The 26,844-nt window shown below is 60.1% G+C and overlaps 2 protein-coding genes across 3 annotated transcripts; both read right to left on the bottom strand.

Moving 5' to 3' along the window:
- Positions 1-395: 395 nt before the first annotated feature.
- Positions 396-12,954, bottom strand: LOC102453390 (uroplakin-3b-like protein 1). Its single transcript, XM_075904963.1, has 7 exons — positions 12,762-12,954; positions 9,817-10,035; positions 7,809-7,958; positions 5,916-6,141; positions 4,177-4,256; positions 3,104-3,233; positions 396-1,201 (listed from the first exon to the last, which is right to left on the bottom strand). The coding sequence occupies exons 1-7, from the start codon at positions 12,937-12,939 to the stop codon at positions 1,096-1,098; spliced, it is 1,089 nt and encodes a 362-aa protein (XP_075761078.1). The 5' UTR covers positions 12,940-12,954; the 3' UTR covers positions 396-1,095.
- Positions 12,955-16,036: 3,082 nt separating this feature from the next.
- On the bottom strand, positions 16,037-26,844 carry UPK3B (uroplakin 3B). 2 transcript variants are annotated; one of them, XM_075904961.1, is made up of 6 exons: positions 26,590-26,844; positions 23,443-23,592; positions 20,877-21,099; positions 19,066-19,142; positions 18,355-18,484; positions 16,037-18,055 (listed from the first exon to the last, which is right to left on the bottom strand). In XM_075904961.1, the coding sequence occupies exons 1-6, from the start codon at positions 26,690-26,692 to the stop codon at positions 17,893-17,895; spliced, it is 846 nt and encodes a 281-aa protein (XP_075761076.1). In that variant the 5' UTR covers positions 26,693-26,844; the 3' UTR covers positions 16,037-17,892. The 2 variants fall into 2 exon arrangements, with proteins under 2 accessions (XP_075761076.1, XP_075761077.1); XM_075904962.1 differs by having other exon boundaries at positions 26,632-26,831.

Here is a 26,844-nt window from a genome sequence, read left to right as displayed (position 1 = left end):
CCACTCCCACCCTGCCACAGAGGCAGAGCACAGGGGTGGGGGCTGGGTCCAACAAAATTGTTCAGCATCACATTCTATGGGAGCTGCACCGGCCCCCTCCCCTGCTGCCCCTGACCCGCCTTGCAGGGGAACTGCCATACCATGTACTGCATTGGTCTGGGTGGCAGCTGGGGATATGTTTTCTAAGACCTCAAGGACAGTCCCGGAGCCAGAGGGCAGCTAACCCATCTGGGTCTTCCAAAATCCCTTCCCCCCACGTCCCTTTGTCTGTTGCATCCCCCATGCCCCGTGCCCATCCAGCTCTGTGTCCCGGAGTGCGGAGAATGCCCTGTGCTGGGCAGAACGGGATGGCGGCGGGCATGGGCAGCGATGGCCCTCAGGCTGCCTGCACTCAATGATCAACGCGGCAAAGCTTGTCTTTGGGCCAAACGTTTTAATGGGTCCTTTGACGGCGCAGATATTGAACAGCATCAGGGCGCGAGCGCCTGGCCGCTGGCTCTGGGGAACGCTGGCGGGACTTTCCTAAAGCACGGAGGGGAACAAGGGGCCCAAACCCCATGGAAATTCCAGGGGTGGCGAATTTCTTTGGATTCCTTCAAACTGCTTCCACCAGGGGGGTTAACAGGGTTGCCAGATGGTTTCAGAAAAAATATCAAACAACAGGAAAAAGTTTGTTAAGCAAAAAACAAAAAAACAAAAAACCCCAAACCACCATGGCTCCTTTAGAAACCGCGTGGGGAGGCTTTTGGGCCCTAAGAGGCTGCCAGCAGCCGCCCACCATCTTGCCTCCCTGCACGGGGCCGGACAGCTCCCCTGTGGAAACCGGTAAGCACTACGGTTGCCAGGTTGCCTCTGTATTGAGCTGGACAGCCCGGGATTTTCACCTCCTGGCCAGGAAAAAATCAGAAAGTACTGGACATTTTAGGTGTCTTGGAGGGACTCGGTAGCGATACCGCTGCAGGATCGCCACTCCCGGGTCCCCTCCAGTCCCGGGGCTGTTCACGGCACACGCGGGCTGTGCCGGAGCGCCGGCCGAGGAGCTCCGGACGGGTGCAGCGGGCTGGCCAGAGGGGGCGGCTGTCCAATGGGTGGGGCTCAGTGCTTGAGAGCAGGCTGGTCGTAGATGTGGTGGGTGTTGTATCGCTTCACGGTCACCGGGTCCTGCTTGCCCATGATCTCCGTGCTCTCCGCAATGTCCATACTGCAGAAGGAAGGGGAGCCGGTGGGTCACAACAGAGCAGCGGGGCTCCCGCGGGTGGGGCGGGATGAACCTGCCCCCTGGTGTCAGCTGCCACCAGATCTCTGCCCACGGCTGCTCCTAGCAGTTTCGTTACAAGACAGTGTCTCTTCCTCCCACCCTTCCAGTTATCACAGGACTGGAAGGAACCTCGAGAATTCACCTGGTCCAGTCCCTGGCCCTCATGGTGGGACTGTCTAGACCAGTGTTTCTCAACCTTTTTTTTATAAAGAACCCCTTTTTCAAAAAACCAATATAAGTACCCCCAGTATCTACAGTTTTCAGACACACACAATTTTTTTCTACCATTGCAACACATTTGTTTAAACAACTTAATTGTAGCCAGGAGGGCGATGAAATTTTTGGGTGTAAAAAGTACAAAAATAATAAAGGTCTGTAAAACTTACAACAAAAATCCAGTTCCTCCAGATTTGAATGGTGTTGACGTACCCCCCAGACTTCTCTCGAGTACCCCTAAGGGTACTTGTATTGGTGTTTGAGAAACACTGGTCTGGACCAGGGTGGGGAACCTAAGGCCCGGGGACCAGATGCGGCCCCCAGCTGGCCTGGATCCAGCCCCGAGGCTCAGGCCACGTCCCTCCCCAGCACTGGGGATCCTGCGCTGGTGCTCCAGCCCCCCTCCCACTGCAGGGATGGAGCTCACCAAATCTATGAGGCTGGGCCCCCTTAGGCCTCTGGTGTGTGAGGGGAATGCCCGTCTCAATTGGGCGCTACATTAATGAGGGGTGAGGGTTGTTTTTCCACTTCTCACTTGGGTGTGGCCCCCAATTGATTTTTCTGTGGGTCAGCGGCCCCTGACCCAAAATAGGTTCCTCACCCCTGAACTAGACCATCCCTGACAGGTATGTGTCTAACCTGCTCTTCAATATCTCCAGGCACAGAGATTCCACAACCTCCCTAGGCAGCTTATTCCAGTGTTTAACCACTCTGACAGGAAATTTTTCCTAATGTCCAACCTAAACCTCCCTTGCTGCAGTTTAAGCCCCTTGCTTCTTGTCCCATCCTCAGTGGGCAAGGAGAACAATTTTTCTCCTTCCATCTCGTAACAACCTTGAATAGCCTTGAAAGCTGCTATCCTGTCCCCTCAGTCTCCGCTGTCTCAGGTTTCCTGCAATTCACAGCACCTGGAACGACCTTCACAGGCCTTCCCACACTGTGAATTCCATCCAGGTTTCACGCTTGGGGAGAGCCCCTTGCCTTAGCATCCCATCCAAGACCCGGAGCCTCTCCCGGCCCCCTGCAGCCTGTACTGTTCAGTGGCGCTGGGGAGGGCCAGGAGTTCATGAGCGGCAGGCTCAGGGCTGGCGTGTGGAACTCAGAACCACTCTGGCTGTGCTAACCACACTTCTCTTCCCTCCAGGGTGTGTCTAGCTGGCAGCCCCAGGGGAGGATTGCCTGAGGCAGCTTTCATGCCTAGCTCAGGGGCCGGAGAAGCGGCGCCACAGGAGCACAAGGTTCAGCATGGGCTGATGGGAATCCCGGCCCAGGAAATCCCTAGCAGGACTCACCCGCGCTGAGGCCCACGTTACCATGGTCTCCCTGCTCCAGTACCCAAGCCAGCTAGATTCAAGCTCAGGCAGGGGAGCTTAAGCTGCTATCACACCCTGTGATGACAGGACAGGGCGAAGCAGCTCAGCTCTTCAGGCACCCAGCTCCCTGGGCCAGCTACCTGGCCCGGGCTGCAGCGACCAGTTCCATGTACAACGAGGGGACGGGTCCCAGCCGGGGTGCCCACATTGGTCACTCTCCCCTGCCGTGGGTGCAGGGCGGAGCTGGAAGGGGCTGGAAAGGACTGGGTGGGAGACCTCGCATGGTTCACCAACCAATCCCGGAGCGTGAGCTCACCATCCGTAGGTCAGCACGGCAATGAAGCAGGCCAGCAGGATGGCCAGCAGGATGGAGAGGATGGTGGTGATGACGATCATCCCGGCACTGCGCTTTCCAGGCCAGGTGTCAATGGTAGCTGGGTCCTTCCCTGGAAAAGAGAGGGTGGGCGGGGGGAAGGGAAACAGAGTCACAGCTCGCACTGGCCGGGATGCCTGAGCCGGAGGTGAGAGACCCTGAGCACATGCAACTCCCCTCATGTAGCGGAGGCCAGCAGGGACTTCAACAGGACTTGTCCTGTGCTTAATGTGCAGAGAGAGGCAGGGTAGCCTAGTGGGCAAAGCACAGGACTTGGACTCAGGCGTGTTGGAGTCACTGACCTGCTGGGTGACCTCACACAAGTCACTTCACCGCCCCGTGCCTCAGTTTCTCCATGTGCAGCACAAGGGCAATGACACTAGCCTCCTCTGTGCAGGGCTTTGAGATCGGCGGGTGAAAAGCGCTAGACAAGAGGGCATTCTAGGGACTGGGCCAGGGCCATGGAGATGAACACAGACAGATCCCAAACCCATTTAGACTCATCCGCAGCCCTTCTCAAAGCAGCATTCGAGCCCAGTGTTCCCTGTGCGCTTGTGCAGCCACTTGGGAGAAATTCAAATGCTGGCCAGACAATTAGCCGAGCGCCCACAGCTCGGTTTTTTGTTTCTGCTGGTGGTGCACATCTGCACATGCCTCGGTGCACATGCAATTATTCCACACGTGGATGAAAAAGATTAGAGGGAACTTTGTTTGAGCCCCTGCGTGGCAGGGCAGGGCAATTAACCCCACAGTACAGGGCAGCTGAGTGACGTGCCTGAGGTCACACATGGAGCCTGTGGCAGAGCTAGGAACTGAATCCAGCTCTCCTGAGCGCCCATCTAGTGCCTTATCCACTTTTCCAACCCCTTCAGCTTTTTGCCTGATTCTCAAACTTCACCCACTTCCCTGCCAAACCTCGATGGCACAGCTGATTTTCGGTGCCAAACGTGCCCTGCCCCACCGAGTGGCCCCTCCCTGCACGTGTTCCACGGGGGCCGAGCCACACGGCCAGTTACCTGCTTTCAGCAGAATCGGGTCTGACCACAGTGTCTCCGCCGTGGGCCCCGTGACAGGACTCATGGCAAGGAACTTCACCCTGGGAAGAGAAAAGGGGGGAAGCCATGGAACCGCCCAGGATGGCAGGAACAAGGGGGCCCAGGAAGCAGCTGGGGGGAGGGCAGAGGTGAGCGTGTATCTAGCCAGGCCTACAAAGGCAGGCTCTAAGCCTTGTGTAACCCATGTGCTGGCTGGGGGCGGTGCAGAATCAGTCTAGCATCATGGCTACCAGCCAGCCAGCTTTGCGTGGCTCAGACACTGAGCTCTGGAGGTCCCAGGTTCGATTCTGCTCCCAGACAACTGAGGTGGGTGGCACTAGCCTTGCCAAACCCAAGCGTGCAACACTCAGAACAGGGGGAGCATCTGCCAGGGGCTGAGCTTACCCTGCCGAGTTCTTAGCTGGAGAAAACTAGGGCTGTAAAATCCCATTTAATTGGCCAACCAGTTAACTGATCGAATGGGGGGTCAGGGGGCCCTACAGGCAGGGGCTGCTCTGGAGTCCTGGTCAGAGCAGCCCCTGCAGGTGAGGTCTCCAGGCTTGCAGGGGACAGAGGCTGCAGAAGGGCCCCGTGGGGATGGAGTGGTTAAACAGTCACATCCCTTGTTCAAACTGGCACTGCTTCTGAGGAAGTGGGGAGTTTTGGAGGTTCAAAGGGGGGCACTCAGTGCCTGGATGTTACTGGTTTAACGTGAAAAGGGGGGGGGGTTGTTTCAGAGAACAGCCCAGAACTGGATCCCTGGCTAGTGCCCTGGTGACCCCAGCCCTGCTCAGAGGACACAGCTGGTTCCAGACAGAGGGGAGACCCAGCTGATCCCAGCGAGGGGAGAACAGAGGAGAGGAGAGGCAGAGAAGAGAGGGGCCAGGCAACCCTGTTCCCTGGGGAGAAGACAATGGACGGGGGAGGGGCTGTTGCTGGAGGTATTGGAGGCTCTGCTGGGAGACTGGGGGCTGTTCTTGGGGGACAGAAAGCAGGACAGGCAGGACTCAGCTAGCTGCAGTCTAGATCCTTTGCTGTGATCAAAGCTCAATAAACCCTCCTGTTTGGTGCTGGCTGATAGTCGCTCTGGTCTAGAGAACAGGGGGGCCCCATCCCCTCTGGGGGCGGAGGCCCGGGGGTCCAGAGGGAGTGGATCCCCCAAAGGGGCTCATGGCAGAGGCAGGTGGCTGAAGGTCCTGAGAGGCGCCATCCCGGAGGTGGAGGGGCAGACCCCCAGTGAGAGTGGGCACCCTGAGAGAGGGATGTCACACTGGAGTGAGGGGGGTTCTGCCCAGGGATGGACAGGCCGAGCATGCGCACGGCCTGTGAGCCGTGACACCACTCTCTTGATGTTACCCCCAGATCTGCCCTCTGCCCCTCCTGAGGCTCACCCCTCCCTGTGGGCAAGGCGCTGGGTAGCTCAGCAGCCTGCCCTGGGAACACAACAGGCCTAGAAGTAACTCAGCAGGCATTTACGAGGTCTCGGCACCACTTACGCCCTCCAAACAGCTGTGAAGTGCCTGACAGGCCCTGGGCTGGCTCTCTGCATAGCAGCATCCCCTCGCCCTTGCCGGAAGGGAGGTATATGGGATTCTACAAACGCGGGTCTGGAAGAGGCCTCAAAGGTCCCCACGAGGCTCCCCTGGGCTCTGAGACAGGCTGCAGTGTCCGGAGATCCCTGCTAGCACATGGACCATGACAGCCCAGCCACCACTGCTCACCTGTAGGGCCCCGGGCCGGGCAGGGGGCCATTGCAGTCTGGTCGCGTCGTGTCCGACACGCACCCGGTTTCGTTCCCAACCCGCAGCACAGTGATCTGGCCGGAGCTCTTTTCGCAGGGGTAGTTTAAGGAGGAGGTGCCCATGGTCATGTAATGGGGGCTGCCTGGGAACTTCTGGAAAGCGGGCAGACTCTGCAGGGAGGTGGGGTTGGTGAAAGTGGATATCGCTGCAGGGACAACAGGAAAAGCAAGTGATACACTGGACTTTGCATGGGCCTTATGCCACGGTAATGCTACTGACTGCATCCGGCTTACCCCAGAGTTACACTGGGGGAGAACAGAATAGGACCGACTGGTGTGTCACTACTGGAGTTACTCCAGATTTACACCAGAGGAGGGGGACGTACTGGAGTGACACTACTGGAATTACTCCAGATTTACACCAGGGAGGGGACGTACTGATGTGATGCTACTGGAGTTACTCCTGATTTACACTGGGGGAGGGGGACACAATGGTGTGACACTACTGGAGTTATTCTGGATTTACACCGGGGGAGAAGAGAATTCAGCAGAGTCACTCCAGAGTGACCCCGGGTCAACGAGAAGAGAATGCAGTCTGGTGACATCCAAGGACTCTCTCCAGAGTCAGAAAAATGATACGGATCAAACTTGGCTCCTCCCCTCCAAGCCCGTGGAGCCCCTATTCCCAGCCTGGCCTGGATTCATGAGCCCTTCCAGCCTGCATGGCTATTACAATCCTAGATCCCTCCCGGCTTCCAACACACCTCATTGCTCTCTTCTAGCTGGCAGCCAGAAGGTGTCGATGCACCCAGCTCTGGTTTGGACCCTTTCTCTCTAATGGATCCTGTTTCATTGCTGGTGGCAACTTTACATCTTCCCTTCACTCCCCCTGCGCTGGGCAGACACCCCCAAGCATGCTTCAAATCGACACAATTCAGCACCTAGCCAGGGGCCAGGACTTTCAGTCACTTCCCCCATTGGGCTTCACTTGGTCAAAAGCCTCTGTCTTCTAACCCCCAGAGCCCTCCAGCCCTGAGAACGGCACACTTATTGCATGGAAAGGACATTTTCTTGTTTACACCACATTATTTATCTGGGGAACGCCTTGCTGCAGGAAATTATCCAGGCAGCGAGCTCAGGAAGGCTGGGGCAAAAATGGGCACCTGTAATTACTCTAGCTAGGGGGACAACTGGAGAGAAATTTCCTACTCTCCCAGCCTGATGCTATTGCACAATTCAGTGCCTGTTCTGAAGCTCCTGGCTCTCCCCAGTTCAGACAGTGGCTAGATGAAACATACATGTTTCCCCAGTGCAGGGAGTGGGCTAGGCTGCCCCCCTCTGCTGGGGAATGCCAAAGGCTTGACACCCTTTGGGGAGGCAGGGAACGGCTCCAAAGCACAGATCTGCCCCAGCCTGGACAGAACTCTGAAGTCTTTGCTAAGAGCAGTTAGAGGCCAACAAGAAGCTCTCCCGCTCCCTAACACCTCGGTCCGTCACCCCGGGTCAAGGCACTGTCTGCCCTTAGGGAGTGACTGAGTTTTCAGTGCAGGGCAAAGCTCTGCAGGCATGTACCCCACCCATCTGACTCTGTCTGGGCCTGCCACATCCCTGCAGGCTGGTACATGCCTTGCCCTGCAGCCGGTGCGGTCCCTTCTCCAATCAGAGGGGCGCTGGCAGACTCTCTTGCCAGCAAGGACTCTGTCCACCCAGCACCAGCCAGGCAGGGGTATGGGGTAGAGCCAGGCTGGGGGGCTCCGTCCCAGCTCGATCCCCAGGTACACTAGGTACAAAGTCCCCGGGGCCGTTGGCAGCCCCTGCAATCAAAACCTCTCGGCTGCGCCAAGCACGCCCCATGTCCAGGAGTGACACGTACCGTTACTAAGAGCAACCACCAACCAGATTTCGTCGGTGTTGCTAACCGAGTCGTTGAAGACGCAGCGGGGCTGCTCCAGGACGAAGGTGGAAGAGGTGATCTTTCCCTCCAGCTCCCGGGCAGTGATCACAGGTGTATAGTCGATAGAGACTGCAGAGAGCCAAGGAGAGAGCCAGTGAGCAGGAGCAGGCTGGCAGGCAGCCACTTACTGGCAGGGCACCTGGGGGCAGATGTGCAGCTGCAGGAACACAGGGGCAAACTCAGGGACAGCAAGCGGACAGCAGCCAGTGGTAGAGAACGTCACCCAATGAAGAGCGCCTTGGAGCAGAGTTCTATGCCTGGCTCTGACACTGATCTACTGTGTGACCTTGGACAGGTCACTTCCCCGCTCCGTGCCTCAGTTTCCACATCTACAAAATGGGAATGGGGACACTGACCTCCTTGGTAAAGCACTGTGAGATCTAGGGATGTGAAGTGCTACATGAGAGTGAGGTGGTGTTACTATCAGACATCCCCTCCATGGATGCCATTTTTGCTCCGCAGTCTAAAAAAAAAGCAAACAAAACCTCCAGGCCTTCTAGTTGAAAGCAAACCTTCCAGCTGTGACCTAAACACCCAGTGATGCACAAGGCCTGGGCTATACACGCTGCACCCAAAACGGTTTCTAAATCAGCTGCGTGAAAACACTGCCATGACTCTTAACTGCCATGCGGAGAGACTGTGCCTGATACAGCTTAATCTGGAAACAAGCCAATCGAGAAACCCATTTTGTGATGGGTGCAACTGACGCGCCTTGGCCAGGCCTGCGTTTGCTGTCAGCGTGAACCAACGGCTCTGCGATGCAGACTATCTCTAGGAATCCCGATGGGCTGCTTCCTCTGAACCTTCATTAAATCCTGGATTTGGGGGGCTCATTTGCCCCCATTGGTAAGAGGAGCTTGGCGTGTGGGTGGAGCTTGGGAGAGTACGACCCCATTAGATATTTTTCCTTAGTCTGACCAACTGTAGCAGGAAGAATGAACTGGGGACTGGTTGCGAAGGTAGGAATCCCGCTCGCAGCAGGGACTCCAGTGAGGCTGATGGCACGAAACTGATGCAGGGGAAAAGTCCATCAGAAATTACTTCAATTGCAGAGTCTTGGGCCAGGACTAACTTTTTGTTTGGTATCTGTACCGCACCTGGCACTTCGCTGCCAATGTTGGAGGCTGGGAGGCTCAGGAGAGATGGGGCCATGCACACAACCAGAGGCAGCTAGATCCAGCCGTGTAACAAGTGAGATCCTGTCCTGCTCAGTGTCAGATTCCCCCCCCTAGTAAAATGGGGACCGAATCAGCCACCCCTGGACATGTGGGGAGGGTTCATCTCTGGGTCTGGGCCACAACCTTATTGTTAACGAGCAGGAGGAATGCGCTGAGGGGGGCCAGACAGCAAGTGTGAAAAATCGGGACGGGGTTGAAGCAGGAGGCGCCTCTAAGACAAACCCTGAGTATTGGGACCCTCCCTGTAAAACCAGGACCTAGACAGGCTCCCCCCAGCCCACTTCCCTGGAGGCAGAATGGCAAGCCTCACACAGACCTGTACGGAAGCACCCATGGGCGCCCGACACCGTGCAGACGTGATGGTATTCGCACCACATTCTGCAGCTAGCTCGCCTCCTGCCCCCCGGCTGCAATTTACCAGCATGGGGCCAAGGAAAGGCCTGAGCCAGACCGGCCAGTCGGCGGCTCAGACGCCATCCTGCGCTCACTGCTGCCAGCAGCATGGCCCCTGCGGCCGTGCGCCCGGTGTGGCGCAGGGAGGAGTTCGCTCCTCAAGCCGAGAGCACCGCGCTCCCAGCCCTGACTCCGGCCGTGCTGCCTGGGGAGGATCTGCTTGCAGACAGGAGCCGCACGCTGGCCTGGCAGGACTGGCTTTCTGCCCAGTTACCAGCTCTATCACACCCTCCCCCCCGAGTCAGAATCCCCCAGAACGTCCCTTTCCTCCTGGCTGCAGCGCCCCCGCGACTCACCTGCTTGGCCTCTGGCCGTGGGGAAAGCCGTGGCCAGCAGCAGCAGCAGCACCAGCGGGAGGATCATCACGGCCGCAGGTGGCAAAGTGGGACTCTGGGCGGCTGGCACAGCAGTGAGGAGATGGGTAGGCAGAACAGTCTGTGTGTCCCGGCCCTTATGGGTCCCTCCTGCACCCTCCCTCTGCTGGACACCTGCATTCCTCTTGTCTCCTCTGAGAACTGACAGCAAACAGGTCGGGCCAGTTTCTTGGCGCGCATTTGCGCTGCATGAGTGCACACAAGGCTTGGCAGCACCAGGGAAGGGCGCTAAGGAGGCAGCGCTGGAGGGAACTGTCCTGTGTTCCCGGGCCAGCACGTGGAGATGGGAGCCTGGCTCACCCTATGTGACATCCCCAGGGAGCTGGCATGATTTGCTCCAGCCTCTCTCCCCTTTCCCTTCCTGCCCCGTATCTAGCACCCACCTGCTCTCTGCCTTGCCAAACACTGACCCCCCACCATGGTGCCAGAGCCTGGCTCTCGCTGCACCGAGCCAAGCCCCCACTGCAAACACAGAGGGCCCAGTTCTGAGCTCTGCTGACACGTGTGTGAACCGAAGCCTCTCCCCTCTCGGCACGTACTCCGGAATCAAACTGGTATCCCTGAGGGCACGTCTACTCTGCAGCTGCACCACCCGGCGCTACGGCGTGACTGCTGCCCCTTGGTGTCGGGAATCCCCCTTCCCGAGAGGCAGCAGGTAGGCCATTGGAAGAATTCTTTTATCACCCTAGGGCTGTCTACATCAGGGGTTGGGTCGGCTTAACTCCGGCGCTCAGGGGTGTGGATTTTTCACGCCACCAAGGGATGTGAAAGACTAATTGGTTACCTGGTAAATATTGCCCCAAATGTTCCAACCTGTCTGCTCCAGCCCCGCAGGGGACCCCGTGGACAGGGGCTGCTTTCATCTATCCGCAGCAGTAGAGAGGGGCTGCTCTTGCATTCAGAGCAGCCTCTCACCTTGGGGAGCCCAGGCCTGCTATGGACAAGTGCTACCCCAGTGGGAGCCAGCAGCAGCCCCAGGTCCCACATGGGGGCTGGGAGCTGGCAGAGCCAGCCCTCACCTCAGTGTGGAGGCTGGGAACTGGGAGCCAGCGGCAACCCCAGGCCCAGTGTGGAGCTGGAGGCAAGAGTCCCCAGCTTGGATGTCGGTTAACGGGTTAAACGTTCAGTCAGCCTAACGGTTAACCGGGATTTTCCATCCCTACTGCTGGGATACCCTAGCTGTTGAGCACAGACCAGGCCTGCGAGCAGCAGCCCCCAACCCCACGTTCTGCTGCCCTTTCCCCGCAGCTGGCATGGAACCGAGAGAGAAGTCACCCCCAATATTTCTGCCCCGTCTGCATCTTGTAATTCCTCTGCTCTTATTACCCGGGCTACAGGGCAGAGCGGAGGGGATCCCCGGTGCACGGCGGCCCTGCAGGCGAGGCCCGACGGGAGGGTGTGCTGTATTCCCCACCCCCAGGGGCTCAAAGCCAGCCCCACGTCGCTGGTGTCAGGAGATCGCTGGGCAGTCAGGACTGAACAGGCACCGGGTGGGGCTCCAGCCTTCCCTCATTGCCTTTGGCTTGGTGGGATTGCACCAGGCCTGGCAGAGATGGAGGCCGCTCTGGAACGAACCAACCGCCTAGCAGACAAGAGGAGCAGCTGAGGAAGGAGACTGACTGAGGGGGAGAGAGACGCGAGTGGACGAGACGCAGGCAGGGGGAGTGGGATCAGTCACGCCCTGGCCTCCGGAGGTTCTCCCTTGTAGAGTAGCCAGATAGTTTCACAAAAAATACTGACCGTATAAGGATAGAAATTGGTTGAGGGAAAAAAAACCCCACGGGGACTAAAGTTGTTGAGCAAAAAAAAAAAAACAACAACCCAGCGCCTTTCAATCCCCAGATGCGGCAGGGGAAGAATGTCCCAAGCGGCCTTCCGTCCGAGAAAACTGGACAGAAGCCGCAAATACAGAACCAATCCCGGACACCTGACAACTCTACTCCTTGGCGGCCTGTCCTTGCAGGGTTTCCTGCACATCCCGCTGAAGCAGCATTTGCTGGTGCCTGTCGGAGGCAGGAGGAACTGCCCAGAGGTCCCTACCTCCTGCCCCAGAAGAGATGCTGGGTTCTGCCCCCTGGCACAGTGATCTGAGGGCTCCCCTGCCTTGAAGGCTGTGACAGGCAACCACCCCTCCGGATGCCCCTTTGGCATGGCCGCTGCCCTCTGCTCCCCCTTGCCTGGTGCCTGTAAGATGCCACTGCCAGGTCAGATTGCCCCTTGCACCTGAGATTGCCCCTGTGAATTCATGGGTCCCACAGCCCTGCCTGAGCCTCTCTGGGTGTAGCTGGGGTCCCACAGCCCTGCCTGTGGGGTTTTCCGGGTGTGGTCCCTTGTCCATCAGCCCTGCCTCTGGGCCTGTGGGTCTCTCTGGGGGCCGTCAGGGGTCCCACTGCCCTGCCTCTAGGGCCCAGGTTGGCAATCCCAGCTGGCTGCTGCCCTTTGAGTTCTCTCTTTCCCCTTCAGCTAACCCCATACCGGCTCCCCCTCACTCCCTTGGCCTTGCTCCAGGCTTCTTTTACAGCGCTAGACCTGGGCCTGGCTGAGCCCCGTGCCCTGGCTAGGATGAGGCTCCCTATGAGTGAGGGGCAGACGGGGCTGGTCCCATTACCTCTCTACTGGCAGGCAGAGGGCCAAAGTGATGGCCCGGGGATACGCCCCTGCTCTCCAAGCCTTTGTAACTGGCCTTGCCTGCACTGGCAGTACCCAGAAGCCAAGCAGCCTGGCAGGGCTGGTGCCAGGCTCAGCCCTGGGCAGAAGGGTTGTGTGTGAAAACAAACACTGCGAACCGGAGACTGCGGGAGGAGCATGCAGCCGACAAGTCCGAACAACCCAGCCTGGGCTTGGCTGAGACAGGGCAGCTTACGCACCGGCAGTGACTGTTAGCGCTCGCGGGCTCCTTCCCTCATGGCCAGGCCCTCGGGCTGAGCAGTGGGGTGGCCGAGAGACGAGCCAGGCCAGATCCTCACCCAGAGCGTCTGCTCCCAAAGCCGGGTACCCAATTGCCAGCAGGATTTCTGGGGCGGAGCAGCGCCGGGAGCAGCTCATGCCTCTAGCCAGACCCCATGAGCCTGTAGGGACTGGGCCAGGGACAGGATGGCTCCGAGGAGACGGGACCAGGACTCCGTTGCCATAGCAACCCAGTGGCATGTCAAAGTGGAGCCCAAGTTCTCCCACCCCCACGCCTTCCTCCTAATTGCCCCAGGCCTTGCTCCCTGGCCGGCCTGGCTCATTCCCTCTGGGTCCGCGTGCCCCATGCGAGCTCCCTGAGGGCCCCTGGCTCCTGGCGGCCCCCTCACCCAGCCCTGCGCACGCCCTGCTCCGGTCCCCGAATGCCTGCATGTTCATGTGTCACGCCCTGCCCTGCCGTGAGCCGCGCAGCCCCAAAGGGTGAGGGACGGGCCTGCCCTCGAGTGCACCTTCTGCAGGGGCTGGCCAGCTCCGACCGTGCCTGACTCATCTGCTGCTGCGCCCTGAGGAAGGAGAGCTACTTAGCGCAGGCATGCGGCAGCCCTGCTCTCCCACCCCAGCGCTGCTCCCGTCTCTGCTATGCCCCGGGCGTGCCCCAGCCCTTCACTCGTGGGACGGGCGCAGGTACCTGCCCAGGGAAGGACCCGGGTTGTGTCAGTGAGTGGGATGCGCCGCCTGCACTCACAAACCGAGGAGAACAGGTTTGCCGTGCTGCCCCTCGAAGCCTACAGCCAGAACCGCCAAGCGGCCGGGGGCCTGGCTCCAGCTGGGCCCGTGGCTGTCTGACTTTAGGTCCTGGGGCGAGGCGGCTGACTGAGGGCGTTTGACAGCTTTAGAATTGCAACGGCTCCTGTCATTAGTCACTCGGTGCCTAACACCCTCCCCCGGGCCTGATCCCTGCCCCCCAACTCCCGGCCACGGGGAAAATTGGAGCCCATTGAACAAATCCTTGACAATAAACATTGCGCTGAGCTGCTGAAATGTGCAGAAACGCAGAGTGAACTCAGCCCCGGCCTCCCCGCGTGGCTAAAGGCACAGCGCCCCTGCGAACTAGGCCCTGGAGCTGAGAAAATAGAGCGAAAATAGGGGTGTGTGTGCTGCAGTAGAACACAATAGAGTCAATAAAGGAGCTGCTGGCCTAGGACAACTGGACTTGTTAGAGGACTGCTGGTTAGGGCGCCAGGCCTGATGCAAGTATGTATCTGTGCATGGGGGGCAGGGAGGCGTACAGGTGCGTGTCCGTGCATGGGGTGGGGAGGCATGTGGGTGCATGGTGTATGGATGTGGGGTGGGTGTCCGTGCATGGGGTGGGGAGGCGTGTGTGTGTGGGCTGGCGTACGGGTGCGGGGAGGCATACAGTGAGTGTGTATGTGCATGGGGTGGGGAGGCATACGGGTGTGGGAAGGCGTATGGTGAGTGTGTCTGTACATGGGATGAGGAGGCTTGTGGGTGCGGGGAGGCGTGTGGGTGAATGTGTCCATGCATGGGGTGGGGACGGGTGCGGGGAGGCATGCGGGTGCGTGTGTGTCTGTGCATAGGTGGGTGTGGATGGGTGTCTAAGAAGCTGAAGAATTCCTCTGTGCTTGGGTAAGCGCCTCCCGTGACACGGTCGCACTCCAGACCAAAGGGGCCACACTGGGCAGCCAGTCCCACTGAGGCCCTGCTCACAAGACAGACAGCTCCCTTCCCTCTCTGCAGCTGAGGGAGAACCCAGAAGTTGCTGCTTGCAGGCCAGGGTCACTGACGGGAAATCAGAGGGGAAGGACATGCTCTGCTCACAGAGTGACCCAGGACCCCAGTCTCCATGCTCTACCCACTGCACACCACTGCCACGTCCCGTTCTGCCCCGTGCCACACCCTGACCGGCCAGTGGGCTGCCGACGGCAGGGCTGTTCGTTTTGGAATGCACGGCTTCTGGCCCAGCATGCAGCTGCACCGAGGCAGGCTGGGCTGTCACTCCCCCCCGCCGCCTGCGCCCCGTGGCAGCCTCACAATCCCTTCCATGCGCTAATCCCCGGCAGCAGGCGGGACCAACCCCGCCATACTCAGGGCCAGAGGAACGTCTTGTGGGCCCTCTGCCAAACTGAGCGGTGGGCCTCTAGGGGGACCGTGCCCAGAGCAGGGGGCCAGCCGGGGGCATGGCGGGGGCGGCCCAGCCCCATGCAAGAGCCCTAGTTACAAATGGGTAGTTTGTAAATGGGCACAAAATTATCCGCCCAGCCCTGTGCCACCTCCACCCTGGACCTGCTATGCCCAGGCCCTCCGGCTCCCCCAACCATCCAGCCCCTTCCCCCCCACAGAACTCCCCCCCCCCCTAGCTTCCCTGCCCCCGCACAGCTCAGCACACCCCCCGTCAGGCCTTCCAGGCCCCTCCCAGCGCCTACCTTCCCGCTGCACTCACCGGCCTTAGGGAGGTGTTTGTAGCTGTGGGGCTGAGCCACCAGCGCAGCCAGGGCTGGTCCAGGGGCAGGGTATCGCCCCAGCCCCCAGCCAGCAATGGGTGTGATGGGCCAGGACCTGCCTCAGCCCAGCTCCCTCTGGACATTTGCCTGGAGGGGCCCAGCCACACTGTCCCTGCACTGGCCAGGCCTCTGCACCAAGGAGACCAGTGGGACCCACAGGTGGTGGGCAGCAAGGGCTGCCCAGAGCCAGCGGTGCACCGGGGCCCAGCAGGGGCAGAGAGAAGCTGGCGGATGAGGCCAGGAGGTGGAGAGGAGCCCTCAGCAGACTGGTGGGCAGCCGGAGGAGCAAGGGGTGGGTGGCGGGGAGCCGGTGAGGTGTCGGAGCACCCGTCAAGCAGAGCAGGATGGGGCCTTTCTGAGCACGGGCCTGGCTCCGTAGCCCCATTGGCACCATCGTACACCCAGCCCTGCCCGCTTTCACACAGGCTCCCTTGCCCGCCCTCTCCCAGCTCGCTGACCCTTCCCCCATCCTCTTCTCCCCCCACTTAATGCTGGGGTAGGAGACGCTTGTCCTCTTCCCCAAGAGGAGAGCAGAGGGGCAGCTGTTCCTGGCCATCTGTCCTGCCATGGAATCACACCGAACTCCTGGAGCCAAGAGGGGCTGAGCCCCAGGGCTTGCCCACCCATACAACTGCTGCCTGCTCTGGCCAGAGGGCTGGGAAGCCCTGGAGCGACTGTGGCCCAGGGCACAACAGATGACAACGAGGCAACGGTTCCAAAATGCAAACTCCAGTTTATTTTGCAGGGCCCCAGGGAGCTGCGAGCAACCCCGGCCTGCCCCATCCCGACATACAATAGCCACAGCAGCCGAGCCCCTCGCAGTGGCCGGCTGGGCCCGGAGGGCGGCTTCCAACAAGGGAGAGGAGAGAGATTGGGCCTGGGTCTTTTAGACAACTTCCAAGGGTGGGAAGGGAAGCACATGCAGCTGCTGGGCTGCTCCATCGCTGGGGGGGCCACTGCAGCCTGCGGCCTGGCTGGACTGCGGCTTGGGGCCCGATTCAAAGCCCACTGCGGTCAGTGGAAAGACTGAGTGATTTCCATGAGGCTGGGGCGAGTCCCTGCTCCTCCCCTAGGGCCTATGGGATGCTCAGACTCCAGGGATAGTGCCGGGAAGGAGCATTTGGGTTGACCTCTTTGCAGGCCAGGCGCTGGCTCCAGGGCAGGGCTGCAGCCAGCTTGCCATGCAGGGGCTAAGGCTCAGAAATGGGGCATCTCCCTCCCCCCCACTCCAGAGCCCTGCGGCCACCGTGACGTGGCAGGAGCGGTGCGCAGGCCCTAAGGCACCTGGCTCAGGCCTCCCAGCACATGAAAGCACAGGTGTGCCGGTGCTTATGCTGGCCCTGCCGGGGCAGGGCTGACATTCGAGCCTGCCGGCTCCTGCGTAAATTGCAGGGGGTGGGGAGGGTGGAGTGCCGAGGGGACATTGTGTGCTCAGCTGCCAAGCAGCCGGCTACACCCTGGGCTGGAATTCGCTTCTCTGGGACAGGAGGGCTGGTCTCAGCCAGGCCCACAGGGCCCCGCGTCAGGGAGCTTGGGATGGAGTAGGGTGGCTCCAGGCATCCCGACACCCGCAGAAACCTGGAGCCGTGCTGCAGCGCTGAGAAACCCTCCATCCTGTAACTGCTGATCGCACAGCCGGGCCTGTACATGCCACTGGGGGAGGTGAACAAAGCCCATGGGAAGCCAGTGACGGAGGCGCCTGCGTAGCGCCAGCGCTCAGCCCCAGGCAGGCTGCATTAATAGAAACAATCCTTGGATTGGCAGGGGCAGAGGGCGGGGCTTCTTGACTCCCCTCCTCCCACAGCTGTGTCTCTGTGTCCTGTAAGGGCAGCCTAGGTACTCAAGGGGGAGCCAGGGACTGGTGATTCTAGAGCACAAGGGTGAGATGGGGACACTGGAGCCCGGGGTGCACAGGGGATGGGCAGCAGGGCATGAGATAGGGATGCTGGAGCCCGTGGTGCATAGGGGATGTTGGGCAGCAGGGTGTAAGATGGGGATGCTGGAGCCCGGGGGTGCATAGGGGGTGGGCAGCAGGGCATGTGAGGAGGATGCTAGAGCCCAGGTTGCGTAGGGGATGGAGGGCAGAAGGGCATGAAATAGAGATGCTGGAGCCCAGGGTGCATAGGGGAGGCCAGGCAGAAGGGCGTGAGATGGGGATGCTGGAGCCCATGGTGCATAGGGGATGGGCAGCAGGGCATGAGATGGGGATGCTGGAGCCCATGGTGCATAGGGGATGGGCAGCAGGGCATGAGATGGGGATGCTGGAGCCCATGGTGCATAGGGGATGGGCAGCAGGGCATGTGATGGGGATGCTGGAGCCCATGGTGCATAGGGGATGGGCAGCAGGGCATGTGATGGGGATGCTGGAGCCCGGGGTGCGTAGGGGATGCCGGGCAGCAGGGCATGTGATGGGGATGCTGGAGCCCAGGGTGCGTAGGGGATGCCAGGCAGTAGGGCACGAGATGGGGATGCTGGAGCCCTGGTACATGACGGGGATACGGCGCTTCAAGTGGTGCCTGCCAGCAGAGCGACGAGCCCGGGCTACTGGCCCCAGGGAGGCTCTGGGCTCCTACAGGGAGGCGGCAGGAGAGCGAGGCCGGGGCAGGTCGCTGAGGGGCTGGGGCGGAGCGTGCGAGGGGGGGATGTGGTGGGTGTCGTATTGCCTCTCTTGGAAGGACCCAGCACGTGGCTCCTCGACGACGGCCGGCTCCTCTCCCCGCCAGAGCTTATAGCTGCGAACAACCCACAGACACAGCTGGTCAGCAGCAGGGCCTGGGCCGCCCCAGCCTTGTCCCGCAGCGCCCGGCCCAGTGGGGGGGGGGGGCACCTCTGCCCTCACAGCCCGGAGCTGCAGGGACCCCTGCGGGACATACCTGCCCCCCCAGGCTGCCCCCTCCATGGGTGCTGAGCAGGGGGTGCTGTGAGTGTCAGGGGGAGAGGGCACCCATTCCCCCTCCCCCCAGAAACACACGTCCAGAGCCTTCCCACCGCCTGGGCGCACGGACGCCCCCACGTCGAGCCAGGCGCTCACCACTCGTAGGCGACCGTGCATAGGAACAGGATCACCAGGATGCCGATGAAGCTGGAGAGGATGGACGTGATGACGACCATGGTGCCGCTGCGCCTCCCGGGCCAGGTGTCAATGGAGCGTGGCTGGCGACCTGGGACACAGGGCCGGGGGAGATTTCACCAGGTGTGCAGGACCAGGACTACAGGGGACGGGCTGGGAGGTGCTTGGGAGGGGGCCGGGGGTGGGTGAAGGGATCCAGCAGGGAAGGGAGGAGTGGAACCAGGAAAGATAATGGAGGCTGGGAACAGTTAGGGCCAGCTCCCTTAGTGCTGCTCCGATATTTACCTGCCTCTCCTGGTTTGCCTGGGTGGCACGATGCCTGGGTCAGACTCCCAAGAGGGAGCTGTAGCACGACCCAGTCGCTCCAGGGCCTGTATGGAGGGGCAGAGTTGTTCTAGGGACTCACCCTGGCAGCTGGGGGGCCACTGAGGACTCAGGAGGTTAGAAGGCTGAGTCTCTCTGAGCAGGGTAGAACGGGGGGTAGGGTCTCAAGGGGACAGCCTAGGAACTACCTGCTGCTGTCCTGGCCAGCAACCCCCAGGAGGCGTGTGGAGGGTGAGTTGGGGACCCAAGCCCCGGAGCGGAGAGGGGCTCAGGCCCCTTTACGAGGCTTAAAGGAGACAAGAACCCTCCCCAATGTAGGAAGCCCCTTCCCCGTTCTCCCAGGTTTACCTCGCTTCAGCATAATTTGTTGGGACCATCTGGTCTCAGCCTTGGAGCCATTGGAGTCCAGGACGAGGAATTTCACTCTGCAAGAGGCGGCGATGAAAGGAGCGGGCGGGTCAGTGAAATCTGACAGGGGGGTTTATTCTGATTTCTCCGCTGGATTAAAGACCCCTCCACTAGCGGCCGTCTCCCCACGCAGACACTTACAGGACAGGATTAGATCACCCCTTGCCCCCTCTTGGAGAAACCGGCGACATGGAGCGTCAGAAGACTTAACGGGTGCTGCCGCTCTCCGTAGCGCCAGGACCCCCTTGGGGAGAAGGGCTCTCGGGAGAAGGGCTCTCGTGCAGCTTGATCAGAGAGGCCCCAGGGCTTTTCGGTCTCACAGCAGCACTGTGTTTAGCCACCTCCATCAGCACACGCCTGGCGCTGGCGAGGCCCGTTAATGGCAGCTGCCGATTCATGGATGCTCCCTGGGAGCTTTGCAGATGCCAGCTGGCCAGTGTTATTAGCACCTCGCTTCGACCGTGATGGGAGGGGCTGTGCGCACTCAGAGTGCTGTGGTCAAGGATACGATTTAGGCCTGGGGGTCACAGATGCTGTGACTTTACTGGGCCCCTGTGGCTAGGCTATAGCTGTCAGCAGTGGGGGTGGAGTCAGGGCTGCATGCCCCTTCTTGGCTTGGGGAGGAGCCGAGGCTGTGCACCCCTCCCTTGTGGCCATAGGACTTAGGTTCTCAACCCCTGCCCCGCTGGCAATGGGGCTCAGGCTTTTAGTCATCCCTCTCCCTCCCCCCAGGGCTCCACCTGTCCACTACCCTCACTGTCCCCAGCCCTCTCTCCACCCTGCCTTCTAATGCCAGTGAATTTTTGTTTATTGCTAGCAACCTGTCCATGATATTTACTAAAAATAACTGTGACAAAATCTTAGTATTAGTCACGGTGTATGGAAATAAAGCCTTTACGCAGGAGGCCTTTGTTACAAAATATGGCTATGGACTACAGACACAAGCAGGTTGCCGCGCAGCTCAAATTCCAGCATGGTTACCCTTGTTTACCAGGCACCACACCCTCTCTGCAAATATATGCAGCACAGAGCGCCATCTAGTGGCTAAATGTTATTCTGCACGTAACCTATCATCTCAAGGTGCAAGGAATAGAACAGCGAGAAGGGAGGACGGCTGTTTTCCTGAGAGACACAAGAGGAAGAGCGGGTGACTAGAGCCCTGCAAATCCACAGCTATCCGCTTTATATCTGCACATGCGCGTATCCGCATCTCGTTATTGTGTATATGGGCGGGATACGAGTACAAAGTTTGTATCTGCGCAGGGCTCTGTGGGTAGCTACTGCAGCAGGAAGGACACATTGGTGCCTTCGTTGTTAAAGGGCCACGCTGTTACAAAGGCAACCGTGTGACGGGAGTGGAAAGAGGTGGCAGAGGCAGGCCTGGGGTCTAGGGCCCAGATCCAGCAGCTCCTTAAACTCCCTTGCACCCCAGCTGTAGAGAGAGCTACACCAAACCAGGAGCCTCCTTAGCAAATGCCTGCACTGGATTCCCTTAGCGAATGAGGGCTATAGACTGGGATTGGGCAGAGGAGGTGGAAAGCCAGAGAGGTGGGACTGGCAGGACAGGGGAGTTAATATTAAGAGGTTGAATTTGTCATCAGGAGATTTGCTGGGGCAGGGAGCCATCTGGCCTGTGTGTGCAGCACCCTGGCTTGTAACAGCAGGTCCTATGTGCTACTGAGCATACAGGAGGTAATAAGACGCCAGGCCCAGCCCCATCCACGGGGACGCCTGTGCTCTGACTGCTGTACCTGTAAGGCCCAGGACTGGACAAGGGGCCGTTGCAATATTCCAGGCTGCGGTCGTCTTTGCAGGATGTGTCACTGCCCACCCGGAGCACGCTAGCCGCCCTGTTTTCAGCACACGGGTAAAAGGCGATGGACGTTTTCAGCGTCATGTAATGGAGAGTGGTCGATAGCTTCTGGTAGGGAGGGATCTGGCCTGGGGAGGTTGGGTTTTTGAATGTGGTTGTGGCTGCCAATGGAAGAGAAGAGAAAATTCACAGGTTAGGCAGGAAGGCTGGGCTGGTGGTTGAGGTATTTGACTTGGGAGAGGTTTGTTCTGTTCCTGGCTCTGCCACTGATTCCCTGGCTGACCCTGGGCAAATCAATCACTTCATCCCACAGTGTTTTCCCTGTGTGTAAATCTTTCCTTAGGTCGCCATTGGTGGGGATGCTATGGAGACAGGGAGCCTAGCAAAGCCCCATAATACGTGGGTAACCTTGCACCTCAAGCCCCAGTTCCGAATGGGGGGTGTTTCAGGGCAGACCCCTGCCTGCCACAGTCACCGAATGAGTAAACTCAGCGTCCCCGCCGTGGTTGTGAGTAAGGGAGGAGCTATAGTTGCCAGGTGTCCGGTTTTTGCCCAGACAGTCTGGTAAATGCATCTTCTGTTCAGTAAGATAAAACAAAAAATATGGAAGGCCGGAGGGGACATTTTCCCCCTGTTGTGTCTGGCAGGGGCGTGGGGAGCATGGGAATTTAAAGATGCAACAACCTTTTTTTTTTGCTCAACCAATTTTTTCCCCCCTCATGTTCGGGATTTTTTGTGAAGGTATCTGGCAACCCTATGTGGAGTGTGGGTTTGTCTGCACTCAGGGCACAATCTGCTGCTCCTTGGGCCAATGTCTGATCTACCTTAGCTAGAGCAGCGGTAGGGCTTTTACTCAGGGGTTGCCCCTGGGCTCCTCCCGACTACCTGAGCCAGGGGTTTCAACCCAACTACCTGATCCAAGCAGGGGTACAGGCTCACACATGGGGGAGGCCTTCCCTCCAGCTAATAACCTGCCTGAGCTCCAGTGGGCTCCTGGCTGAACCACACTAGTGCCAATAGCTCTGCTGCCTTCCCACAATCCCCTGTGCCCAGGACAGACACGTGTCCCCAAGCCACTCAGCTGCAGCCTGAGCCTCTCAGCTCCCCACAGTGCCAAGCCACGGGCTGCCCCCCCAAAGTTACTTTGCAGTGGGGCTGCTGTCAGCCAGGCTAGGTGAACCCGGGCGCTCAGAGCCAGCAGACACTGGGAGCTGACTCTCTGCTCGGTGGGTGGGGCACAAGGCCTGTACCACCCAGCTGGGGCCTTCCTGGGCAGCTTGCCAATGGTTCTCCTGGCTCACGCCTCAGGCCCTAAGTGCACGTGCCATGGTGTAAATGTACGTGCATGTGCAGCAGCTGCGTGGTGTGCACCCCTGCTGTGAGCGCCTGCCCCTGCACAATAATCCCACCCAGGGCACACAAAGAACTAAAACTGAGGCACACACGGCTAGTATGTCACCAGGCCCTGTTGTGCCCAAGCCTGCGGGTCCCAGCAAGGGGGCTGCCATGCCGGGATGGAGCCCGGTGCCTTGCAGAGGGCATGGAGGCGAGCTGAGAACCGGCTAATGGCAGAGACACAGGCTGCTGGGCTGAAATGCATAGAACGGGCGGGGTTCCCAGGGGACAGCACGAGGCTGTAAGATTGCTATGGACCAGGCTCTGGCCGGAAGATGCAGCGCTCTCCGTGGAAATGGGGCAGTGGGTAAAGACCATGAGCTCCCGGCCAGGATGGCTGGGTTAGGGCTCTGGAGGACTTGTGCTCCCCCAGGGACCCAGGGAGGTTCTGAGCCTTTCGACCTGCGGCAGGATTTTTCCAGAGGCCGGGGGAAGGTGATCCCCACTGTAAAAAGCAAGCATTGCCCATGCTAAGATAAGAGCCTCCCAAAGCCACGCTCCAGGGTATTTCCCCTCTATTCACAGCATCCTGCAACTGGTTGGGTGCATGTTGGAGTCTCAGCTTCCCTGGACCCGGCAGCTAGAGGCAAGACACCACACCCGATTGGGGTGGCAAAGCCACATTCCTAGAATCTAGAGCCCGCCCCACCTCCATTCCCAGGCAGACGCGCATTTCTCTGTACTCCTTTCAATGAGGGGCCAGCGTGCCTCTGGCTCCTTCTACTGCTTGGCTGGGCTTGGGGCAGCTCCTTTGCATGGCCGCTCGCCACCCACCTGAATCTAACAGGAAACCAGGGTCTGGAGAGAGGCTCTTACTTAGCTGCCCACTAGCTCAGGCCTCATGGATTGAGGCAGCCAAGTTCAGAGATTGCTTTTTGAAAATGTGAGCCTAGGTGACTAGCCCAAGGCCACAGAGTGAGTCGGTGGCAGAGCCAGAGCAGGGGGACACCCGGGGTATCTGCAAAACGCTGCCCCCTTGGAGGACACACAGCACTACAATCTCTGAAGTGAGCCGGGGTGGGAAAAGGGAGATAGAGGTGGCTGTGAACTTTTTCCTGGGACAGGAAAGGCTGCTGGAGGCACAGGGGAAGGCAGGGAGTCACACGTACCGTTCGTGAAGGCAACAACCAGCCAGATGTCATCGGTGCTGTTCACGTACTGATCAAAGATGCAGATGGGCTGGTCCAGCGTGAAGGTGGTGGCTGTGAGCTTCCCCTCGAGCGACTTGGCAGTGATCTGGGGCGTGTAGGGGATCGTCTCTGGAGAAACCCAAAGGGGAACATGCAGTGAGGTGCCAAGGCGGCTACACAGCCCAGCAGGGAAAGGGGCGGGGAGGTGTTCCCCCAGCATTGTCCCCGGGCTGACTCCGAGCTCAGTTCCAGCAGTGTCATTCAGGAGCAACTTCCACGGAGTGACCCCAATTTACACCTGGCCCTCAGCATCCAACGGGACGGATGTCCCCACACTCTAGCACTTCCTGTCCTCTCTTTGCTAGGCCCATTGCTGTTGTTTATGGCACTGAGTACTTTCTAGGGCATGCTGCCCTGCGGCATCCTCCTCGGACTGTCTGCTGGGCAGGCCAGAAAAGTGACCAGTTTTCCCAGCGCCTGTCCGGTGCCCCCCACCTCCAGAAGCTCGTGCCAAGCCTGTCCACGTAGCAGGTTTGCTAGGGTGTTGGTGGGCCAGGAAATCCAGCAGGAGTTCGGTACTAACCAGAGCATTAATACTCCGGGACAGATTCTAAGTCAGCGAGAGCTGTGAGAATCCAGAGTCAAGCCAGCAGTGGCTCCAGATCCTCACTGGAGTCACTGAGCAATGCTCGCCCCACACATGGGACATCCGAGCAGCCCATTTGGGGGAGAGCTTGGGGGCCTGCTAGTCGTGCCGCTGAGCTGAAGGGGCAGGGTGGGTCCCCGTAACCTCCCATCCTACGTAGCACAGGGGAGTCCCAGTTGCCATGGAGACAACAGCTCGTGATGTCGCGTGGTGGGAGTTCATGACAAGGCTGCTTGGCTCCGACGCAGCATCCTGCCTGCTCCGGTAACCACCCCGGTGCTGGGCCGCGTCGCCCCGACCTGGTGCAAGGCTGTGACTCAGAGCCAGCCATGTTGGGCTGCAGCAACACAGTGCCAGCAGCATTATGGGCAAATACTTACTGCAAGCGCCCGCCCCCCGCCCTCGGCGGATGGGCACCGCACACGGCCCTCTCCATGCCTAGGACCACCTTGTGGGGCCTGCAGCCTGGACCTTGCATCCCCTGGGGGCAGCCCCCCTTCACAGACTGTCCCTGCCCCAGCCAGCTCAGCCACCAGGACCAGCTGTGGCTAAAAGATTTTTTACAAGAAGGAGGGTGAAAAATGATTCCCCTTCACCTCTGAGGCTTGGACAAGAAGCAAGGGGCTTACATGGCAACCAGGGAGGCCAAGGTTGGACATTAGAAAAAAATTTCCTGTCAGGCTGGTGAAACACTGGAATAAATTGCCTAGGAGGTTGTAGAATCTCCAGCACTGGGGATATTCAAGAGCAGGTTGGACAGACGCTTGTCAGGGATGATCTAGCTGGTGCTTGGTCCTGCCATGGGGCGGGGGACTGGACTCGATGGCCTCCCTTCCCGTTCTAACATGGGCAGCAGCAGCAGCAGCTTCCGGGCTCACACCCCCGACTCGGCCGGGAAGAGGCACAAGAGGGCAGTTCGGCCTGCGCCACCCAGCCAGCTCTGTGCCTCTGTGCTGAGGCTGGCAGCGGGCCCGCGGCTACGGCTCTCTGGCCACAGGGGCAGCGGGCCCGCGGCTACGGCTCTCTGGCCACAGGGGCAGCGGGCCCGCGGCTACGGCTCTCTGGCCACAGGGGCAGCGGGCCCGCGGCTACGGCTCTCTGGCCACAGGGGCAGCGGGCCCGCGGCTACGGCTCTCTGGCCACAGGGGCAGCGGGCCCGCGGCTACGGCTCTCTGGCCACAGGGGCAGCGGGCCCGTGGCTACGGCTCTCTGGCCACAGGGGCAGCGGGCATGGAGAGCGGGAGCGAGCCCACCAGCATGCAGCATGAGACAGCAGCTGCCGGTTGCTCCCACAAGGGGCAGGCTCAGTGCCGCTGGCATGAGGAGCACGGCTGGGCACCCCAGCGCCATCCCAGCACTACACGCCCACCCCCTGGCCAGGCTGTGCCGAGGGACCGGGCCTGGGGTGAGGCCCGAGCGCCCGCTCACCGAGGGAGGCCAGCCCAGCTCCAGCCTGTGCCCAGCGGGGACGGCCCCAGCCGGGAGCTGATGAACTTGCCGAGTGTCTGATCGCTCCAGAGCCCTGGAGGTCGAGGTGCCTGCCAGCGGGCTCGGGGTCAGGCCTCAGGCAGCTTCCTAGCCGCAGTCTGAGCAGGCGCGTAGCAGCGCCCGTTGGATTCCCCTCAAAGGCCTCCTGGGGCAGAAATGGCTCCAGAGTCTCTCCCTCTGCTAAGAGCTGCAGGGAAAAGACCCTGGAACCCCCCAGCTTTCCCCTCCCCACACATGCGCCCCACAGCTTCTCCCTTCCTCTCACCTGTCCCACAGTGTCCCTCCCCACCCAGCTGCCCCACAGCTTTCCCCTCCCCACACATGCGCCCCACAGCTTCTCCCTTCCTCTCACCTGTCCCACAGTGTCCCTCCCCACCCAGCTGCCCCACAGCTTTTCCCTCCCCACACATCCGCCCCACAGCTTCTCCCTTCCTCTCACCTGTCCCACAGTGTCCCTCCCCACCCAGCTGCCCCACAGCTTTCCCCTCCCCACACATGCGCCCCACAGCTTCTCCCTTCCTCACACATGCTCCAGTGTCCCTCCCCACCCAGCTGTCCCACAGCTTTCCTCTCCCCACACATGCACCCCACAGCTTCTCCCTTCCTCACACATGCTCCAGTGTCCCTCCCCACCCAGCTGTCCCACAGCTTTCCCCTCCCCACACATCCGCCCCACAGCTTCTCCCTTCCTCTCACCTGCCCCACAGCTTTCCCTTTCCCACCCATCCGCCCCGCAGATTCTCCCTTCCTTTCACCTGCCCCACAGCATCCCTCCCCCCCATCCGCCCCACAGCTCCTCCCTTCCTCACCTGCCCCACAGTGTCCTTCTCCACCCCACAGATTCTCCCTTCTTCTCTCCCACCCCATAGTGTCCCTCCCCACCCATCCGCCCCCAACCTCCCATTCTCTGCCCATTCACTTCATAGCGTCCTTCCCCACCCCACGTGCCTCCCTTCCCTGCCCATTCACCCCAAAGCTCTGCCCCTCCCCACCAGGCAGCAGCAGCCGGCTCCTGGAAGAGGCGGAAGGTTCACCTAGGAGCCTGCCAGCGCAGGTCCTGGCCAGCAGCCCCAGCAGCAGCAGCAGCAGCTCCATGGCAGGGGGCGCGGGGTCTCTGGGTGAGGTCCTGGCTGGAGAGTGCCGCTGTGCTTCACGCTCTGTCCTGTGCGGCAGTGCCGAGGTCTCCCTACACCAGCCCCCCCTCCCTAGTTAAGCTACGTTCCTGCCCCCAGGGGCTGTGCCGTGCC

Source organism: Pelodiscus sinensis, chromosome 21 (assembly GCF_049634645.1).
Source record: "Pelodiscus sinensis isolate JC-2024 chromosome 21, ASM4963464v1, whole genome shotgun sequence".
NCBI lineage: Eukaryota > Metazoa > Chordata > Testudines > Trionychidae > Pelodiscus > Pelodiscus sinensis.
This window is presented reverse-complemented; position numbering and strand designations above follow the sequence as displayed.